The 20,352-nt window shown below is 47.9% G+C and overlaps 2 protein-coding genes across 5 annotated transcripts; one reads left to right on the top strand and one right to left on the bottom strand.

The window, feature by feature from the left end:
- Positions 1–10: 10 nt before the first annotated feature.
- GFOD2 (Gfo/Idh/MocA-like oxidoreductase domain containing 2) lies at positions 11–12,409 on the bottom strand. Of its 2 annotated transcripts, none has more exons than XM_069026907.1 (3): positions 12,286–12,409; positions 6,888–7,231; positions 11–2,271 (listed from the first exon to the last, which is right to left on the bottom strand). In XM_069026907.1, exons 2-3 carry the CDS (start codon positions 7,144–7,146, stop codon positions 1,373–1,375), a joined length of 1,158 nt encoding a protein of 385 aa, XP_068883008.1. In that variant the 5' UTR covers positions 7,147–7,231; positions 12,286–12,409; the 3' UTR covers positions 11–1,372. The 2 variants fall into 2 exon arrangements, with proteins under 2 accessions (XP_068883008.1, XP_068883009.1); XM_069026908.1 differs by lacking the exon at positions 12,286–12,409 and adding an exon at positions 7,425–7,616.
- A 230-nt stretch (positions 12,410–12,639) lies between these two features.
- LOC138117122 (uncharacterized) lies at positions 12,640–18,735 on the top strand. 3 transcript variants are annotated; one of them, XM_069027154.1, is made up of 6 exons: positions 12,640–13,537; positions 15,936–16,199; positions 16,547–16,597; positions 16,989–17,093; positions 17,567–17,604; positions 17,908–18,735. In XM_069027154.1, exons 1-6 carry the CDS (start codon positions 13,471–13,473, stop codon positions 18,094–18,096), a joined length of 714 nt encoding a protein of 237 aa, XP_068883255.1. In that variant the 5' UTR covers positions 12,640–13,470; the 3' UTR covers positions 18,097–18,735. The 3 variants fall into 3 exon arrangements, with proteins under 3 accessions (XP_068883255.1, XP_068883253.1, XP_068883254.1); XM_069027152.1 differs by having other exon boundaries at positions 17,567–17,613; XM_069027153.1 differs by lacking the exon at positions 12,640–13,537 and adding an exon at positions 13,558–14,701 and having other exon boundaries at positions 17,567–17,613.
- Positions 18,736–20,352: the final 1,617 nt, after the last annotated feature.

Here is a 20,352-nt window from a genome sequence, read left to right as displayed (position 1 = left end):
GCAGAGAGAATTCCCTCATCAAACACAACTTTTTATTTCTGTAGAAAACATGATACTTTTCAGGAAGGTCCAGCTTATGAAACAGCAGCGTGCATGTTAATATACATAAATACACAGGGTTACAATTTAGTGGGAAATACATTTAAAAAAAAGCTTTCAAGTACACAAACGTAGTAAAATTAGACTATCCTTTCCACATACCTGCCTCAGAGAGAAACATTTCTCAAAAGGACTGAACTTCCACCCCATCATCTGCCAACAAATCTCTCCACTGGACACCAGCTACAGGAGAGCGTGAGGGTGGGCTGGGCCAGAGGGTTAACATCCAGTGTTTGAGATCAGGAGCACATTTACCCACGGCAGTTCAGTCCCTGTTCTCTCAACTATCAGGATGAGTGTAGTGTGACAGTTACCCAGCCAACGGGTTAAGAGAGCTGCAAGAGGTAGGAAACACCTCCTTCCTTCCACTTTCAGGTCCCTGAAAGGTTACTGCTGTACAACTTTGTTACCCACGACACTGTGGCAATCCCGTGACCCTGGGAGGCATTTATTTATTAACAGTCACAGAAATGAGAATGTGGCCCCACAGGCACGGCACTGGTGCTGCCAGGCAGTAAACACAACTGACAGGCACAGAGCTTATGGAAAAACAGCTGCTGGATGCAGGCAGCCTCTTCAGTAGAAGGAATAATGTCTACAGATATGGAAGAATAGCTCAATGCATCACAGACTTCCTGAAGATTTTCCTGCCAAGACACCAACAACAGAGAATTATAGTATCATTTAAATAAAACACCAGTTTGAATGAATTTGAAAGACATTTACAGGAAGCCAAAAGGCTGATCCTTATGTTACCAACTTTAATCCATTCCTTCTACTTTTTGTCCTATAGGAGTTTAGAGACCTGTTACATCACTAAACTCTTTCATAAAATTTTACAAACTGAGGATTAAAACGTAAATCAGTCTCCAAGAGAGAAGAAAAAGGCATCTGAACAACAGATACTCCCTGATCTTGCTCTACGTGCTCTCATGGTTAAATCAGCAACCTGTGCAATGGGGGTTGTGTCCCATTTCCAAGCCACACAATGGCAGAGATCCCACGATTCACTTCAGCTACTGCAAGTGCAAAGGGCAATTCAAGTTTTCCTACCAGTCTCCAAGATAAAAATTAAATGTTTGCAAAAAACAGAAACATTTAAAACTCTTTAAACAATTTAAACCAGAACTGTTCCTATCAGAACATATTTTACATGTTTAAAAAAACCAAGAAACTCAGGCTATTAAATAAGAATCTACATATCTTAAAAACAGGGTTTTTTTTACATTACAGCCAGAAGTGTTTATTGTCCTATTTTCCAAGGCAGGAAAGTTCATAAGTTATTTCTTTGAAGTGCCTCACAGAGGTTCTGGTTGGCATCTGGTTCCTCATTCATCACCTCCACAGTCTCCCACTCACCTGACCTACTCGATTTCTTGATGGCTTCTACCACACTCTGCATGTACAGACCATCCTCAAAAGAGGCTGCCATAGACACAGGTTTATGATCCCATGTCCGACGGTCTTCCTGGTCTTGGAAAGACTGCCGCAGGGCTTGCACCATGTACACCATTCCTTTCAGGTAAAGCAGAGGGATGTCTTTAAACCCCTTATCCAGAAGGCCCTTGTTGACAGGCAGAGAGTCTGTAAACAGTAGTTCTTCCTGGAGCGCGGTGTTCTTCTGCCCGTACAAGTCTGTCCCACGAGCTATGAGGCGACCGGCAGACCCCACAATCATGACCTCATGGATGAACGATCCAGGCATGTTGAAGTTGAGAGTCACAGTGCAACAGACACCGTCGCTCATGAGCATCTGGAAAACGCAGAAGTCATCGCTGGTGACGTGGCGGATCCCGCTGATGGCCGTGTTCTGCTTCACAAAAGTCTTGAGCAAACCGTGGACCTTCTCTGCCCTCCTGCTGGTGAGGTGAGTCAGGAGGTCGATGATGTAGGTGCCCATCGTGTGCAGCCCACCCCCTCCCATGAGCTCGTCACAGATCCAGTTGTACTTGTGGCTGAGCAGGCTTCCCCCGTAGACTCGCACGTCGCAGATGATGACATTGCCCACGTAGTGCTCCTCTATCAACTGCTTCATCTTCACAAAGGCGGGCAGGAAGCGGAGAACATTGCCAACGATGCTCATCAGCTTGGGGTAATACCTGGCAGCTGTGACCATCCTGAAGGCATCCACAGAGGTAGCAGCTTTCTCACACAGCACGTTCTTCCCTATCCCTGCAGCACAAATGAAAAAAATACAGTATTTAGCACACATGAACAAAACATGCTCAGATGCCCCAAAGGCTCTCAAGAAGTGGTGTTTTTAAGAGTTGGGCTTTTGTGCTGCAATTTCTAAGGTAAAGGTCTGGGAACTAAAATAGGAATGCTCAAAAAAGACTCAATGCTGTTTCCAAGATGCTCCAGTTGCAGAGCTGACAAACTCTCACAGAGGGAGGCTCCAGATAGAGAGGATTTTTACATCATGAAAGATAAATGTTCAAATGGCATCACATGGCATCAAAACAAGACACAATATGAGTGCTATAGTTACAAAATTATTTAAATACCTGTATAGCCAGAGGAGAAAAAAAAAAAAAGTCATGTACCCTGCAGGGAAGTGGTGAGGGAAGGGGAGATTTGATTTTCACTTTGTATTTCACCATCACTATAAATTTATTATTTTAAATTAATTACTAGAAATGGGACATACAAGTTACTTATATATAAAAGACATACAGATTCTGAGCACTGAACATAAGAATTAGAAATAATGTTTTGGCAAGTGGACTGTTTTAAAACAACCATTTCTAATCAGAAAGCAAATCATTTTGATCTGCACATACAGCCTGCTTGTACAATCAGACAAAAAGTGACTGAGTTACTTTGTGACAGGAGCTGAACCCCCAAGCCGTGCTCAGCCCAAATGAACTGGGGCAGTCAATAATACTTTTTCCCCCCCTAACTTTAAAGCAGAAATAAAGTAATACAAAAGAGCATGACAATACAAGTTTTAACCAATTCTTACATTTGGAGCTTTTCTAGTATTCCCCTTCTCATGGCAAGGCTTTAGTTTTCCTGTTTTTTTCCTATTTTACATCTGTTCTGATCAAATACTTACCTAAACATTTTCAGTGTAATAACCACGTTATCCCTAACATGGTTATTACAGACACTAACTGGTGATATCAGACCTGAAGGTCCGTCATGGCACACCACAGTTTCTGCCCAAGAATTGCAGGAATCACTGCACACGGTGGTAGGCACCTCTCTGAGAGTTCCTCCTTAGCCAGGAGCAGACTGTGCTCCCTGCTCAGAACAGCTTTTAATCGACTCCTGGTGAGAAGGTACCAGCACAGGCCCCTCAGTCTGTCCCCGGCACGCGAGGGAAGGCAGATTCCCACTGCGGCTCCCGCTCTCCGTGCTCCCCCTCCCGGCTGCACCCAGACAGCCCTTCAGGAACCTTCAGGGACCAGCGCGCTCCCGTGACACAGCGCCGTGCCCAGCTCAGCCACAGGACACCTACAGGAGACCCAGGACCTCTAACAATAGACGCAAGCGAAATCCGGTCAGAAAATGAGAAGACAAGTGTGAAATCCCCTAAATCGATACGAGTCTACAGCAGCTTTAATGAACAAAGGGTAAGGTCAAACTCCCAGTAGACACCCTGGCTGTCCATTGGTAACCCCCCATTTCAGGGACCATTTCTAACTCCCCTGTCCCCAGTCCTGCTGCCAAGGTGAGGCACAGCACTTGGTTCAGTACTTTGCAGGGCTAGCTGAAGCACCTGGACAAGCATCTGGAGCTGCTTCAGTCCCAGTTGATCTGCCTTGTTTAAATGGCACTTGTCTCCAAGGCAGGTTACAGTAAAACACCACCAGAAAAAGCAAAAGGGTGCTCACAGCATCCCGAGCGGATCCGCAGCCTCAAAGCCTGCAGAAAACCAAAGTGACTCTCGCTCCATGTACACCCAGGGTACAGCTCTGCAGCCCGTGCTCTGCTGGTGCTGCTCCCCCACCCACACAGCCCCGGGTCCCTGCAGGGGGGACTGAGAGCAGAGAGGGCCAAGCCTGGGGACAGCCGTGTCACGCCAGGCAGCTCCTCACACCGGGCTGTCCTTGCTCTGCTGCCCAGCCTCGCCCTTGCTCTGTGCTGTGCCTGTTGTGGCAGCCCAGCCTAGGCCTCTTGAGGAGCTAAAACTGGTTGATGCCTTTTTTTGGGGTGGCAGCCAGTGCAGCACACTGACAGCTCAGCACAGCCCACCGTGCACTGCTGGAGTGCCAAGGATGGAGACCTGGGAACACCGTAACAGTTCTGGGATAATCCTGCTGTTGCCATCAGTGGAACATCCCTCCAGCTGTTCCCAAGCTCACAGAGATGGCCATGAAGCAAGGACAAGGGCCAAGTCAGAGATGGCTACAAGGTCCCTTACAAAAGTAATGGCCATGCCTTTTGTTTTCCAAGGTAGTGCAACTTATATCCCTGGGATTGCTACTATTGTTTTGGTAATGAATAACCTGAACTTTGTACCATATTGTTTTCCTAAACCACAGCTGCAAAATTTTCAGCTGAGGCCCTCACCAGCCAGGAGACATGAACGCATGGACGGGTGCATTTAACTGTGGGACACAACCACAACAGACATTCGGTGAAATTTATTTAGTTCCTCTGAGATCAAAAGAAGCACAAATTTAAGGAGAGCTTCTTGCTTCGCCTGTTGTGGAGATAAACCATAAGATTACACTCATTTTAATGTGAGCTATCCCCTGGGCTTTGATCTGTTCTGTCTGGTTCATGAACTCAAACCATTTGTCACTGCTTTGTCCCCAGGCTTGTTCGTGGATGTCTGTCAGTAAGAAACTTAGGCAAAGAAACTGCACCACCTAGAAAAACTGGGTCTCTTTCTCCTCTTTGCCAGGAACAAAAATGAAAGCACAATTTAAAAAAAAAGTAGAAAAATGTAGAAAAATAAGTAATAAAAGTGTCATCACTTTAAAACAAACAAACCAAACCCAACAAAACACAACACACAAGACTGTTATTACTGCACCACATCTGACATTTCCTAAAGCCCAGTCTCTTGGTGAGTAAACACCGATCTGTTATAAACAATTCACAGCCAATAATTCTCTGATTATAACCATCACTGTATCAACCCCAACTTCCAAAGCAGTTGGTTCTACCCTGGTTCTGTGCTCCTTCTGAACATTCAGGCACAGGAAACCACCCAACAATGGCTTTAAATAAGTCACAACATACTGGGCAGCAGACTTACAAATACCACTGCGGTGAACCTGGAAATCTGAAAGGCAAGGTCAGCATCACACTGAGATGTCTGCATCAGTTTGCAGATCAAAACATCTCAGGACAGAGGAAGTGATTGTTACCTTTTCCTGCTACATCCATCCATTTCCCTGGCTTTTTCAGCCTTCCACTTCCTAAACTTGCATTCAAGCATACATACAATCTCTATACTTCTGCACCAGCTTTAGCCCTTTTCCTCCTCTTGGACAATGCCATCTTATGGGTTCCCAGCCTTCCATGAAGGCATCCCAAACCCTTTTAGTTAATAATTCACCAAAGAAGATTCAATCCTCTCTTTTTTAGCCCACTTGATCATCAAGAGCTGCAAGACCTAGTGAAATGCATATTACCTAACAAGTGCTCTAAAGAGCTTTTAGCATATTTGGAGAGATAAATTCTAACTTACAGTTCAAATATTTAAAAAGCAGAACACCTTAAAATTCAAAGGACAGTACTCTAATGAGGTAAACAAACAAATCTAACAACCTAAAAAGAAAAGAAAAAAGCCTGAAATCTGTCTCTGCATATCTAAGTGGCATTGCAAATGTTTGTGCAGGGACTTGTTTACTTCCAAAAGAAATTACTGTAGAGCAAAGAGGCACAACAACACCCTGGCTCACATGGTCTGAGATTACCTGTCCTAAAATTAACTCGTGTATCTCCTGTAAACACAGTAAAAATATCACCCTTGTTATTTACAGAATTACACGCAAACCGACACCCACGCTGCACTACAGGAGAGGACATTAACACTACAAAGTCACACTGGGGAATTAAGAAATGTCAGGATGCCTGGGCAGTTGGCTCCCATCTCCCTGCCCAACCAGTCAGACACCAAGGGGTGTCATCCCTTCTTTCTCATCTAGCTGGATTCCTCCTGTTGTCCCCAACATCTGCCCTCCTGTGTCATGTAGTAGGATTCCTCCACCTGGGATCACAGCAGCCTGCTATGGCCATGGATGTCCCAGGAGTGGTCCAGGTAGCGGTCAGGGTCGCAGCTAAAACAGCATCTCTTAGATCCCAATTCACAAGATTCTACTGAGTGCATAAAAATATTTTTTCAATGGCTTTCAAGTTCCAAGTGTGGGGAAAACAAATCAGAGCTGAACAACCTTCCCCTTGCAGGCAAATCTGTTTTCTAGTACAGAGAACTTGAAATTAATTAAACAATTCAAGTTGTTTTGTTTGGGGTTGGGTTGGGTTTTTTTTGGTTGCTTTGGGTATTTTTAATTTCCATTTTACCCTCTCATTATTATCTCTGATACAGCTGATTTTTATTATAAACTCCCTACCATAAGTTCAGTCTGAAAAGAATGAGATATTTTAGCCCAATTGGTTCAAGCAGAGCTATAAGCAATTATAAACAGTATTTTTACAAAAAAAAACCCCAGGTAACTCTTCTCACAAATGCCACTACCAATGCCACACGAAACTTTTAGCACTGCATTTGCCCTTTGGTGCAATCAGAATTGTGCTGGGATAACAGCTTCAAATTTCAGTCTGCCAACGAGCTACGGATTTTTGGTCCAACTGCAAGGATAAAAAGGTACCTAGAGCCTTCACAGCGATTTGCCGAGTTAGTGGTGGAGGGATGTTGATGCAAACCAAATCTACGTCCTGATGCAGCAAGACATCGTCAGTCCGACTGGTGTAGAAGGAGATGTTCATTTCCTCTGCCAGCTGTTTGGCTTCCTCTTCAGTCTTCCCCCAAAGAGCCTCAATGGAGAAGCCTTCTGCCCTCAGCAAGGGTACCAGGACCCGGGCAGCACTACCAGTTCCAAACACACCCACTCCAGGGAGCATTTTCATTCTTCATTCATTCAAGCATCAGGGTCTACTCATAGGCCTTCAATAAAATGTTCAGCTCCTCAGCTTGGTGTTCCATCCACACTTCCTAAAATGTGAAAAGTTGTAAGTCATTATCAAGAAAAGGCACATTGTGGTATTAAACACATCTATCCTGAATGCCACCTTCAGTCCTTCTCATGGCTTTCAACATTCTCAAACATCCTAATGACAAAAACCAAAACCCCCAAAAGCTGCTGCCATCTGTAGAGATACTGTATTAAGGGACAAGTCTAACAAACCTGTTGCAGAAGAATGGTAAGAAAGCAGCTTGACAAAGTCATCTCCTCAGCTTCAAAACTCAGCACATGGGGACAGAAACACACACAAGAATGCAGGACAAACCAGACACAGAGAGGCACAACCTGGGAGTGACAGGAAGCACCAAGAGGACAGGACACAGTCTGTTACACCGGCAGTAAAAGCAGTGCTGCTCTATTTGTGATGATGTAAGTCCCTAAATGAGATAAAGGTTTGTGAGATGAGGTAATATCTTTTATTAGACCAATTGAAATAGTTGGAAATAATAGACATGCTTTGGGGCACATAAATCTTTCTTCCAAATTAAATACACAAACTGAAAACAACTACTTGGACCTTAATAATTTTATGGCAAATAGATAAGTCAGTCCAGAGAACATGTAGAAAATATGTCCTGGAGGGAAAGCCTGGATTCAGTGAGCTTTCTTTTGCCTGGGGAGGAGAAGGCTACAAGGAGACAAAATGCCAGTGTTTAAATACGCAGAAAGCTGCTTTCCGAAAGGAAAAGGGCGCTCCTCTGTGTCCACTGTGGGTAGTTGAAAGCTTTACTTAACTCAGGACAGCCAAAAATATCTCCTTCTGCCTATGCCACTTAACCTCCAGGAATGCAGGGTTTGCACAGAATTATTATAATCCCTACACACAAACATTTGGTCAAGGCACACTCCTTTTGTTCTTTCAAGTATTTCCTGGTAAATCAATTCCTTCGATCCCTACCTGCCAGTCTGCCTTAGCACAGCTGCTGTTCACAACTGGCCAAACTGCCATTAGCACTTGCTTTAGCACCAACTTCAAGGAGAGACATCAGAAGTCTTCTCAACCTCTGACACCACAGAAACCTATGATCCAGCTTTTGTTCTGTGCCTTTCTGAGTTGTCATCTACTACGTCCACTTGACCTTGTTTGAATTATTTTTTTAGAGAAAAACATGATGAGCTCAGTTTTTGTTAGAAGCTTACAATGAAAAAGCAAAGGTTGTATTTAAAAAGAGAACTGGTACCTGCACCAGATCAACACCTTTGGAAAAGACATCTATGACCAGCAAGAATCATGGCCTGCTTCAGAAAGAGAGTGTTACTCATCTCCCCATCCCAAGATACTCACATTAAGTTACAACACATGAAAGCAAATCCTGACACAGCACTGGGCAGCACCAGCACAGAAGTGAAACTACTGCCAGTGCAAATGCTTTGTTTGTAATCAGCATCTCATTACTCTGGGGGTGCCTACACTGCCCAGCACCTGTTATAAAACTGAACCCTGACTGAATTCCTGGGTATTTTTGTAGTACAGACACTAAACTAGAAAACAGAAATGCTTGAGAATATTTATCTTCCAAAATGCACAAATACTTACAGATGCTATAAAACAGCTTATGAATTATTTACTTAAATAATTCAGTGTGTTTTTCCTTATTCTGTGTGATGCAGCATTTGCAGTGATACTGTCACTGTCATTCTTTATAAGGATGAACAAAGTTCATTGGCATAAACTGCTTTTTATCCAACATTTAGCAGTGACAAAGATCAAAAGGATCTTGAAAATATTTACTAGTCTACATAAAGGGGCGGGATCGTGGGATACTGGCAAGGAGGATGGCTTGTACCCAGGCTTGCTTTATATAAATCACACAAACAAAAATAAAATCTTGCAACTGGATGGACAGCAAGCATAACTCTTGAAGTCCCCACAAACCTGTTTGGCAGTTTATGATCTGGAAGAATTAAAAATTCTTACAGCAGAAAGAGCATCATCTTCATTTGAAGGGACACAAAGTGAGGTGGAACAGAGACCAGGTGAGTGTGTGCCTGCTTGCACCAGATCACACAGAGGTGCTCAACAATGTCCAAGTTACACAACACCACAACAGTTTAGAAAAGCTTGAATTCATTGAAAATGCTCTAAGAATGCACACCACAGCATGTGCAACAGGAGACTCAGACAAGCTGATTTCTCTAACAGTCGCTCATTTTAAGTGTTACTCTCTCCTGTTTTCCATCCAACTGTATCTTTAAAAAAATCTCAGGTGGAATTAATTTTAAACTCACCTATCCTAAAAAATAGCATAATTCTACATTGGTATCACTAGGACCTGTGGCACAAACCTACAAAATCTAGTGATTAACTACCATGCACCAGCTCCTGATGCTACAAGAACTTCAGGTCACCAGCTCACCACTAGTACCACCACAAATCAAGAAGTGGCCAACCCAGCTTCAGCAATGACTTCCAGTAAGGCAGCCCCAGTTCTCTGGGTATGGAGACACAGCTCCACAGGGCTGGAGACCCCCAAACATTGCAGCCACCAGGCTCTCCAGAGTGGCCCTGAGCAGAAGACATACTTCTCTGCCCTCCCCTGAGAGCCACCTGCAGCCTCCTCTTCCCCCGCCAGACTTTCACCAACTGGGAAGTCCTGGTTTGGCAGGGCAGGTGCAGCAGGATGGATGTGGATGCTGAAAGGCAGCAAAAAGACAATCATTACACAGGGCAAGTCACAGAGCACACAGGGCACAAGCAGAACTGGAGCAGATGCTGAAGAACCCATAATGGGAGCTTCGAAAAAGGGGTACACATGGATACTCCACCCTTCACACACACACTGCAGACACACTCCAGTGCTGGCAGATGAGGGATTCCAGCCCAGGCCACCCTGAGGAAACAGCCTAAACCCTCTGTGTCTGAACAAGGCACCGCTGAGGAGAGGCAGCTGTAATTAACAGTTTAGGAAGAACGAAGAGACATCCCAAAAGATCAGCACTGTGCCACCACGTAAGTCCCCAGAGCACCATCGTCTGGAGCTCTATGCACACATCTGGTACTTCTCCTCTAAGTGGGGGGGAACAGAACTGGAAGTGTTGCAGAGGTGATCAAAAGCATCAAAATCTTCTGAAAAGGAAGACCTAAGCAAGGAAAGATTCCTCGGTTTGGAAGAGACATCACAGGTAATAAAGTGAAGTGTGGCTTAGGATGGAGAAAACCGAAATTTTCACTGTCCTTCACCACAAAAGAGCACATCAAATGGAGCTCAGAGAAGGCAGGATCAAAACAATCTGAAGGAGGTGGCTCCTTGCAGCAGACTTTTTAAAGTTGTGAAGTGCCCTTGCCATGAGACAATGCAGACATTTGTCATTTACAGGGAGTGATAAGAGAGACTCTTGTCTATCCACTGAGGGTCACTGAATGCACAGAAGTCACATCTAGCACTGAACTGAAAACTACACACAATTGGATTCAGCAGAGCACGGAAACAGCTCTGAGAAAGAAACTGCTACCAGCACCAGCTTAGAACTAGGTTCAATTTCTACATATTTACTTTAGAACCCACCAAGCCTCAAACCTTCAAACAAGCCTTAGCAAATTAGTTACAAAAGTCATGAAAAGCCTTTTAAGAGCCAATTAAAGTCCTAGTGCATCAACCTCCCCAGTGGTCAAACACTGGAATGAACACTTTAATAAGAACCCTCCCCTGGAACTCCCAAAAGGCAGAGCTTTTATGGGCAACTGAAACAAGACTGCCACAGATACCTTGCATGTCAGGAGATAAAAATCAATCTAACAGAGATGAAATAATCAATTTTGCAACATCATTCTGACTAAAATTTTCCAACAGAACCACTTAAGAGCTCTACCATTCCTTTTTTTGGTGGCCACAAAACACATCAATTCTTGCTGAATTTCACAGTGAGTTTGAAGTCCCATCCCAGTCACTGAAAGGAGCTTTTTGACTCTTTTGATACACATAGCAACAAGAAGTTTTGTGACCCAGTGCAATATAAAACCTGACAGTTCCAAAAGGATCGCATTCAATTCCATGTTGAAGCAGTCTGGGAGCTCCAAAGGCAGAAGTCTCAAAAATTAAATAGTACAGACAAGGATCACAGGGTCCAGAAACTGCTGTAGACCATTACAGACGGCCAAAGATAGTGAATGTCATATATGAAAGAGTAACAGCCTATGTCCAGAAAGGTACTGGCCAGGTTAGCACTGGCGCTGCATAAAGAGAAAGCTTTTCACACTCTCCAACTTATTCTAAAAAGTTCCATCTGGGTTCCAAGAAAGATGAAGCACATGGTGGAGGAGCACACCAGCAAGCACTTCTGCCCTCTGGCATGAATATACCTGAGGCTCTGTATGAAATGGTTCACATGTTGATGGCAAAAGTGACGTGCTTTCTTTACTAAACGTGCTTTTGATGCAGTGCCAGCGGGTTGTGTGATAACCCACGAGTCCACAGCTTCAAGGAACTCCCACCACACCTCGAGACAAGCCCAGCACAGCATTGTGTCCTTCCTGGTCTGCACGTACAGCAGCAAAGGCCCCGTTCCAGGCACACTTCCCACAGGTGCCACCCGAGGTCGAAGGTGGCAATGAGGACCGTGCCGGAGACAGGAGCAGTCGGAAAATCCTGGAAACCAAACCGGCTTTCATGCAAAGCTCATGGCATGGCCATGGCTGCCCCAGGGATGCCTCTGGCATGGCCCACGATGCTCTGTGCTGCCCGGAGGTGCGGGGCTCGGGCAGCTGCTCGTCGTGTGCGGGTTCTTCACAGGGCTGGACGGGACAGAGCTCATCTGACCTCACCTCACCTCTGGAACAGGGCAGGGGTCACCTCGCCTCACCTCACCTCACCTGACCTCCTCCCTTCAGAGGTCTGGACGGGACAGGCCCCACCCCACCTCACCTCACCTCACCCCACCGGCCCACACGGAGCTGGTACCCCCGGCCCCTTCCCAGCCGCTCCCGGCCCCGCGCCCTCTGGCAGGGCCGCGCCGCCATCGCCGCCCAGCGGCCCCGGAACAGCGGAGGAGCCCAGGGGACTCGGGAGGTCCGAGCCACCCTCACCTGTGCCCGGCCGTGCCGCCGCGCTTGTCCCGCCTGGTGCATCCTCGGGCCGGGCGCGCTCCCGAGGCGGCCGCGCGCTCCCGGGGCGGCGCCCCTGCCGGGCCCGCGCATGCGCGACAGCCCAGCGCCGCACCGCCCCTCCGCCGGGCAACGGCCCCAGCCATGGCGGCGCCCTGGGGCTTCACGCGCCGCGTGAGGGACGCCCAATCCTACGGCAGGAGATGGGCGGAGAGGCGGGACTTAGCGTGACGGACAGAGACAGCAGCCAATGAGAGATCGGCTCGGGGCCGCGTCATCCCCGCGGTCAGCGCTAAGTGAGGGCTCCGGGCTCTCGGGCTGTGCCCGTATCGGGGTCTCGGGGCGGCCGCCTCCTGACCATGCTCTGCCCCAGGGAGCCCGGGACACCTCCAGTCTCTGCAGCCACGTCCTGCTCGGTGTCACCGTACCCTTCCATGCCTAGCTCCGTGAGGGCTCAGGGACCTCAGATCAATGTGCTTGCGAGCCCCGTCACCCCACAGGGCTGTGAGGTTCAGGCGGAGGGCAGGATGGCTTTTGGCGACCCTGCAGAGGGCAAAGCATCCAAGGAGGAGCCTCTGTAAAGCCACCACGGGCCGACTGAGGACAGCTCCTCTCACACTGCTCTTCATCCTCCCCAGCATCACACGGGAGGCTCCGGGCTGGCTCCCAGCAGTTGGGAGAGGAAGACCGTGGTGGCACGTTCTGTATTTTCCTCGTTCACTTCGAGGGAGTGGGGAGCTCCTGAGGAACTCTGCAGCCATGGACAGCTGCTGCTGTGGAGACTGTATAGTGCCTGGTATAGCTGCTCCTGATGGGGCACCCTGTGTGCTATTAACAGCAGCATTATCATTTCCTGCTCTCCTTTCTCCTTGGCAGAGAACACCATGGAATGTTGCTGTGGAGCTGGAAGAGATTCTGATAGAAGAGGAGCTCTGTGGAGTCAGCAGAAGGCAAGACATTAACCTTTAGTTCCACCAGCTGGGAAGACTGGGAAGGCACTTCCTGCTGAAGAAGGTCTTGGCTTCATCAGTGCCAGGAAACGTGAGAACTAGAATAGAAATCAAAGGGAAGGAAGCAAACAAGTACACATCATTATGCAATTGTGAGATGAGTGGAGATGACTTGAAGGCAGAGAGGAAGTGAACATCAGAAAGAGCATGGGAAGAGATGAAGAGGTCCAGAGGGGAGAGCAAGAGGAACACAGAACCTCTCACTTGTCATTCCTGTGGATCTGGTACCCTCTTATCAGCAAATATTATGCTGATGTTGCTGTTTCCTCATGTGGGTTGGTTTGCAGATGAGACCTCAGCTTCAGCCAGGAGGTTGCACTGGTTGGTGGAGAAGAGCTTCAGTGAACACCCTTTCTTCTGGAGACACGTGTGGCTGGGCTGTGTATGCCCAGCACAGTGTGGAGGGTGGTTACTGTGGATGCTGATAGAAGCTAAAGGGGAGGAAATGGCAGATGGGAGGAGGTTTTGCTCTGAACACAAAGAGGAAAAGCAGTGGCAAGCAGTGGGGAGCAGCAGAGATTGCACCTGCAGAAGCTGCGGAGACAGAGCAACCTGCACCTGCTGACTGCTGTCCATGTCCCTTTTGTGGCAGGGGTGACACAAGCTGTGTCTGGCCTGGTGGATGTTCCTGTCCTAGTGTCCCTCATGTCTGAGGTGGCAGGGGAATACAGGGGCTGGGCTGGAGCTGGGATCTGGGTGCTCGTGGCCAGAGCAGGGGGCAGGGCTCTGCAGGGCCGTGTACATCCCACAACCAGAACACTCAGATCAAGCCCATCCCCATGTCAAACCGCAGGTCCCTGGGGGCTGGCAGGGTGTGTGGGTCCCCACCTGAGCTCAGCGAGCACACCCAATCACCAGGTGGGTGTGGACATCACCCCACCCCCGCCGTGACAGCAGCACTGCTTCCTCCAAGGGGTCCATTCCCCGGTGTAAACCAAAACAGACTGGGGTGGTGTGGGGAGGTGGTGCTGTAGGAAACTGGGGAAGTGGCAGGGAGCTGCTGGACTGGACTCTAGTGGGAAATGGCCATCAGCAGCTCCCGCATGCATTACTTGGGTCTCAGGGCCAAGAATGTGTGGTCAGGATGAAACCGGAGGAGGAAACAGAGAGAGGAGATAAGAATTGGGCTGAGGCAAGAGAAGGGGAAGAGAGGGGAAGCCTGTGAGCACAGAGGGAACTGCCTGGCCCAGTGGCGAAGGGGCGAGGTCCCAGCAAGGCTTCAGCTCCCCTCGGCTGAGCAGGGACCCCCACGCTGCAGGCAGGGACGGAGGCTCCCGACCGATCCCAGCAGGCACCCAGCGTGGTCACCAGTAGGCTGTTGGGAAGCATGGAGCTCTGGCTAACCAACACCTTTCTGCCCCTGCTGCTCCTTACCTGGCTGCCAGTTGGTGAGTCCCCCAGTGCCCTTGCCTCTGCTCTGAGCTCTTCCCTCTTTGCTTATGCCTGCAGAAGGTGTGGGAAGTGCCTGCTGCTGCCTTTTCCTCTCCTCTTGCATCATTTAGCCTGTCTTCTGTGCCAGCACCTTGCCATGTGCCTTGCAGAGGGGTCCCCCTTGCAACTGTGCACACACAGGCTGTGAGCTCGGGGGGCTTCAAACCAGCTTCACCTTCAGCAGCAGGGAGAGAAAACAGTCGGGGGGAAGGAAACAGGAATGCTTATAAGCCTGATTATTGCAGAGGGGGTCAGCTTCACATGGCAGATGTGGATATTCCTTAACCCAAAACCAACTGTTTAGAGGGGTTTTTTTCCAGCAGGACTTGCTCACCAGATTTCAGCCACAGTTGATGTGTTGGTAGGGTTAGATCTCATCTTGCAGTGTCTGCCCCAGGCAGGCTCGAGCAGCCCTGCCAGGGAGGTGAAGTGGTTTGATGTCACCTGAAACAATGGAAAACAGCAGAATGAAGGTGGTGTGGAGAAGAAAAATCATCTGGCCCAGCTCATCTTTGCCAGCGTGAACAAAGCACATGCAGGAATGTACATATGCAGGATGGAGAGCACAACACATCCAAGAACAGATGTTCTGAACTGAGCAAGGGTGGTAAGGGACAGAAGTCCACTAACACCCCTTGGAGTGGAAAGAAAGGACTGAAGAGAGGTGGGAGAGGGAGGACTCAGCTGAGAACATGTGAAGTGACTTCAGCTCAGAGATTCAGCAGTGATTCTGAAGTACTCCAGAGTGAGCATTAGGGGGTGGGATGAAGCCAGAGAGGCTGCAGGGATCTGTCTACTATATTTTCTTTGCTTCTCTAGGGCTGACCATTCTCCACTGCCAATCCCTCAGTCCCACCTCATGCTCCATGAAATGGTGGAGCCTGAGGCACTTCCTGCTTGGGTGCCTGTGTCACAGGAGGAGGACGTGCCTTCCCCCTGATCCTCATGTTTTCAATCCTTCCTGAGACACAGAAAAGTTTGTGCACTGCACAGTGTCCAGTGGCACCAGTCAACATGCAACATTTCAGTGTTGAGTGCTGAGGAATGCTTAGCAGTCAGATTTGGAAAAGATCATCAGCTGGTGCAGGAAAGGACAGTCACTTCACCTTGTCTTTCATGAGTGACATTTGGGACATGACCCTGAAAGATCATAAATATTTCTGCTATCACTTCTGGTTTTGTTTCCTCCAGGAACAGTCAGTGAGCTGGTAGAGCCAGGCACCATTGTGCAGTTCGAGATTTGTTTGGAGAATCTCACAATGCAGGTGAAGTGGTACAAACCTAAATGTCTGGAGGTGGAGAATCAAACCAACATTGTGGTTCCAGGAGAAAACTGTATGAATTTCACCTGCTCAAACATAAGTACAGCCCACACAGGAATCTGTGTGTGTAGGGTCTTCATCCCAAGACCAAACTCAACAGACACTGGAAACAGCACACAAGCAGCAGTTCTCGGTAAGTGGCCATGGGTCCGTGTTCATGGGGGAGATGAGTGGGCAGAGAAGGATGCTATATCCAGTCCTTCTCTGGTTCCTCCATGCGTTGTTTCCCCTGAAACCATCCCAAGAACTGGAGGAGCCAACCCAGCAAGGCACCTTTTGGCAGATCCCACCATGGAGCTTCTGGTCCATCGGTTCCTTGAAATAGGACCTGCTGTATACTCCAGCTGACATGGCTGGAGCTATGGTGGCAGGAGCAGGACAGCCCAGACTGTGGGTTCAAGGCTCCTGCTCCAGAGCAGAGCAGGGTGCAGGGTGTTCTCTGCCTCTGGACAGTCTCTCACTCATGTTTCTGCCTTTCAGGCTGTGGCTCTGCAGAATCTCAGACCGATGTCACAGGGAAGATCTGGACAGGTACATCCCCACAGTCCCCTGACTGCTAGAGTGGGGGCCAGGAGGAGTCCTCAGGGAAAAAGAGAGAGGAGCAGTAAGGGGAAAAAGATCCAGAAGTTTTCCCATGAGTGGGTGGGACTCACTGCCAGACTGGGCTAGGCACCAGTGGATCAGAGGCTCTGATGCTGGGAAGGGGCTCTGATGTTCCAACTACCCCCTGGTTGAGTTGGGATGAGTTTGGAGACCGTTCCCCACAGGATTTTGTCAGCACCCTGATGCTGTGGGTGGTTCAGGGTCTGGAAGCCCAAGTCTTGGAAGAATCTAACCCTGCCATGAAGAAGGCAATGGCAGCATGTGTCCCTGCATGGAGGGATGGTGGCTCACGAGTGCCTCTGTGATGTTTTGTGTGCAGGACTCAACCTCCTCCTGTGCATCCTCTTTGGCTTTGCAGTCGGGACGCTCATTTACATGCCAGTAATTGGCTTCCTGCTGTGGCAGTGCAGAAGGAACAGAACAGGTTGGCATTTCTTTCTCAACTGTTGGTCTGGACAGAGCCAGGATTGGGAGATGTCCATCTTTGACATCCTACTGCTCCTGCTCACTCCGTGTTCCCTTCATAAGTCTGTCCTCCTGAACAAGCTGTCCCAGCATGGTGAGAAGGTTCACCCCTCTCCCTTCCTTCTGGCCAGTTGCTGGTGGGAGTCTGGTCATGGCACAACCTGTTGTGTGATTGAAACAGGTCTTGCATATCCAGAAGTGTCCATCTCAGGGCTCTCATCCAGCCCCTCCAAGGGCTTTTAAGCCCTTTCCAATCCCTCCATCCCTTTGGCCATCTTCAGAACCACAGAGCCACAGTGCCGCATCCTCTCCTGCAACAAAAGCAGGACCAATGCAGATGTTTGCTTTATTCTTTCATGATTTTCTTAATTTAAAATAATGATCATTGTCATTGTTTTGACTGCTGTGTTTAAACTAGGTTTCCTTTTTCAGGAGAGCTCATGAGTGGGGAAGTGGTGAAGGGGAATCAGGTCAGTGTGGTAAGCCAGGGACAGCTTTGCACCTATCTCTTCTTCCTCCCTGTCAAAAAAAGCATTGGCTGTTGAATACCCACTTAAAGGATTTCACAGTAAAATCAGCTTTGCTTTCTGAAAACACGGTTCTAAACACTTATTAATTCCTATTAAATAAGGGCTTATGAGTGTTTGAGTAGGTGGCATTTCTGAGCAAGCTGGGTAATGCTTGGGCAGCACAAAGAGTTGTGCCAGTGGAAAAATATTAGGGAAGACACAGAAAAAAAAGCCAAGGCTCTACTCATTGCTCTCTCCCTGCAGGTGGCCCCGGTGACAGGGACCACAGACCTGACCTATGCCAACCTGAATTTTAGAAACAAGGGGACAGGATCTGCTTCCTCCAACGTCATTTACACTGAGATCAAGCCATCACAACAGAAGCAGAGTGGTGGGGATGGCAGCGCTGCCAGCACAGAGGTGGATGTCTCCCCCAAGGAAGAGGGTGAATGAGGGAGGGTGAGCAGCTTGTTGTCCACCTGTTGGGGTCATCCTCCTCAAAAACTAGGTGTTAGCTCATACAGCAGTGCAATCTTGGTGACCAAAGCCACCTATTACCCCCAAGTGGCTGCACAACCCTGCTTTATGTTCCCCTGGAAGAAGCCATGTCTCACGGTGAGGACAGGGCTCTTGAGCCCATTTTCCTCTTGCCTTCTGCAGCTCCAAGCACTGCCAAGCCTCAGCAACTCTTTTCACTGTCTCCTGTCACTGACAGGCTCCTCTAGCTACTTGCTCCATGTTTCAGGAATGACACTGTACACTGTGTGGCCAACATGGTGTTCAGGAGGAGCTTGGTCCTGGATGTGCTGGGTGGCACAGCCATGAGAAATCCTGGAGGAATTTTCTGGATTTTCTCTGGTGCAGGCACCTGCTGTGATGTGTGTTGACTTGAAACACAAGGGGCAAGGATGGAAAAGCATTTCTTGCTTCACAGAGGTGCTGCTGCTGTGATGCACATGGATCTACTTTGTACTGGGAGTGGTTAGGTGTTTTTGCTGATTTGGTGGTGAATACCCTTCTTGTGGGTAGAGCACTCTCTTTTGTGCCCTCTTTTATTGATACTGTTGTGTTTATTGTGAGTTTTTCAGTAAAACTGTGATTTCCACTTGTAGTCTCTGCTGGTATTTCCTCTGCTGTTGGAAGAGGATGGGGGAAGAGGGGCAGCTTGAGTGGAGTTAATTTTCCTTCTGGGTTTGAAACCACCACATAGCTCTGATGATTTTTGCGTTATAGCCACAGCAGATGCTCAGGTTCAGAGATGACCCCAAAAAGGTAGTCCAGATCTTCTGGATTATTCTCAGAGCATATGATCCAACTTGGGCAGATGTCCAACCATTATTTGAAGTGGTGTTTGCCCTACACAAGTGTATAAAATCCAGGAGTGTAATCAAAGAAGGGGAAGAAGCTGCTGGGGGAAAACCATGGCCAATGGCTGATGCAGAATGGGATCATAGCATGGAAGCAGTGAGGAACACCTGGGGATGGTGTGGAGATGGACTTTGAGAATCCTAGGAGCGAGTAGAATGAAAAACAACAAATCAGAGTAAAGTGGGGGAATGTCAGTAAGGGTTGACAGAGCACCCACTGGATTTCTAAGTTCAATTAGCTAAACAAATGAGAATGTATGGAGGGGCTAACCTTGAAAATTGATCATTAAAATTGAGTTAGAATGATTCAGTGTGGGGATTGTAGACAGAATAAGGAGGACCCTCCCACTAAGTTATAAGTTTCAGTGGACCCTCCTGCTTTTCAAACCTCTTCTGGCACCACAGTGCAGCTCAGTCCAGTCTTATTCTCAGACTTGGACAATGTTTTATGCTTAATGAATTATCCATACAAAGTTTATTATAATTTGGAGTAACTACATGGGTTAGTAATGTTCCATAGTATATGTTCAGCAAGCTATCAGTGACTTATTGAGGATCTATCATAGGTGAGGGATCTCTCCACCTTGGATAAGGAGGGTTCTCTTCATCTCAGGTAAGGTATTTCTAATTTTGAGAGGGCTTCCAGCCCAAGAGGAGGGTCACTGGTGTGCAGTCCAGCTGCAGTTCAGGGACAGCTCCAATTGGGCTTTTCCTGATAATGATATTGATAGAGTGAAGTAGTTGCCTGCTGGTCAATAGGACAGACAAGATAGATTTTGGTTTAGTACTGATATCCTGTAAGGTGAGAAGTGAAGTCTATCTGTCATGGGCCAGGTTCTCACACCCACCCCATCAGCTCCTCTGCCAGGCATGACATCATCTGCACCTGCATGACCAAGTTCCATTCAATGCCCCATCAATATTCCTGCCACCAGTGACACAAACACCTGCACCAGTTTGGCAGTGCTGGAGTAACTTGGACTCAAACATCTTTTTTCTGACCTAAAAGGATCCCATGATTCTCTATAGCCAGGCTAGGTGGTCCTTCAGCTGGACCAGCACAACCCTTCTCATGTGTCTATAGCATGAAATTACTTATGTTGTTATTTTAAGGAGAAAAGGGTTTTAAAAGACCTTCAACTAAGAGGGACAGACTGCTCATGAATTCAAGAAGAGCTGAGCCAGACACCTGAGACTTGTACTAACAGCATTGGTAGCCAGTTATTATTTGCTGAGGGAAGGGGGCAGGTTTCAGAGGAGGCAAATACAGCTGCAGAGTTCTTCAGAATCCCACAGGTCAAAATAGAAGGCCATGAGGAAAACCACAAAGGATATGAGCAGA

This window comes from Aphelocoma coerulescens, chromosome 11, assembly GCF_041296385.1.
Source record: "Aphelocoma coerulescens isolate FSJ_1873_10779 chromosome 11, UR_Acoe_1.0, whole genome shotgun sequence".
In the NCBI taxonomy this organism is placed as follows: Eukaryota; Metazoa; Chordata; class Aves; order Passeriformes; family Corvidae; genus Aphelocoma; species Aphelocoma coerulescens.
The sequence above is the reverse complement of the archived record's forward strand: the minus strand, read 5'-3'. Positions and strand labels throughout refer to the sequence as shown.

Excerpts from the sequence above, each read along its gene's own strand:
- LOC138117122 (XM_069027152.1), top strand. The coding sequence starts at position 13,471 with ATGAAGAGGTCCAGAGGGGAGAGCAAGAGGAACACAGAACCTCTCACT. Across the intron at positions 16,200-16,546 it reads CACACAAGCAGCAGTTCTCG|GCTGTGGCTCTGCAGAATCT; the intron begins GTAAGTGGCCAT and ends TCTGCCTTTCAG. Across the intron at positions 17,614-17,907 it reads AGGGGAATCAGGTCAGTGTG|GTGGCCCCGGTGACAGGGAC; the intron begins GTAAGCCAGGGA and ends CTCTCCCTGCAG.
- GFOD2 (XM_069026907.1), bottom strand. The coding sequence starts at position 7,146 with ATGAAAATGCTCCCTGGAGTGGGTGTGTTTGGAACTGGTAGTGCTGCC. Across the intron at positions 2,272-6,887 it reads AATCGCTGTGAAGGCTCTAG|GGATAGGGAAGAACGTGCTG; the intron begins GTACCTTTTTAT and ends TTTGTGCTGCAG.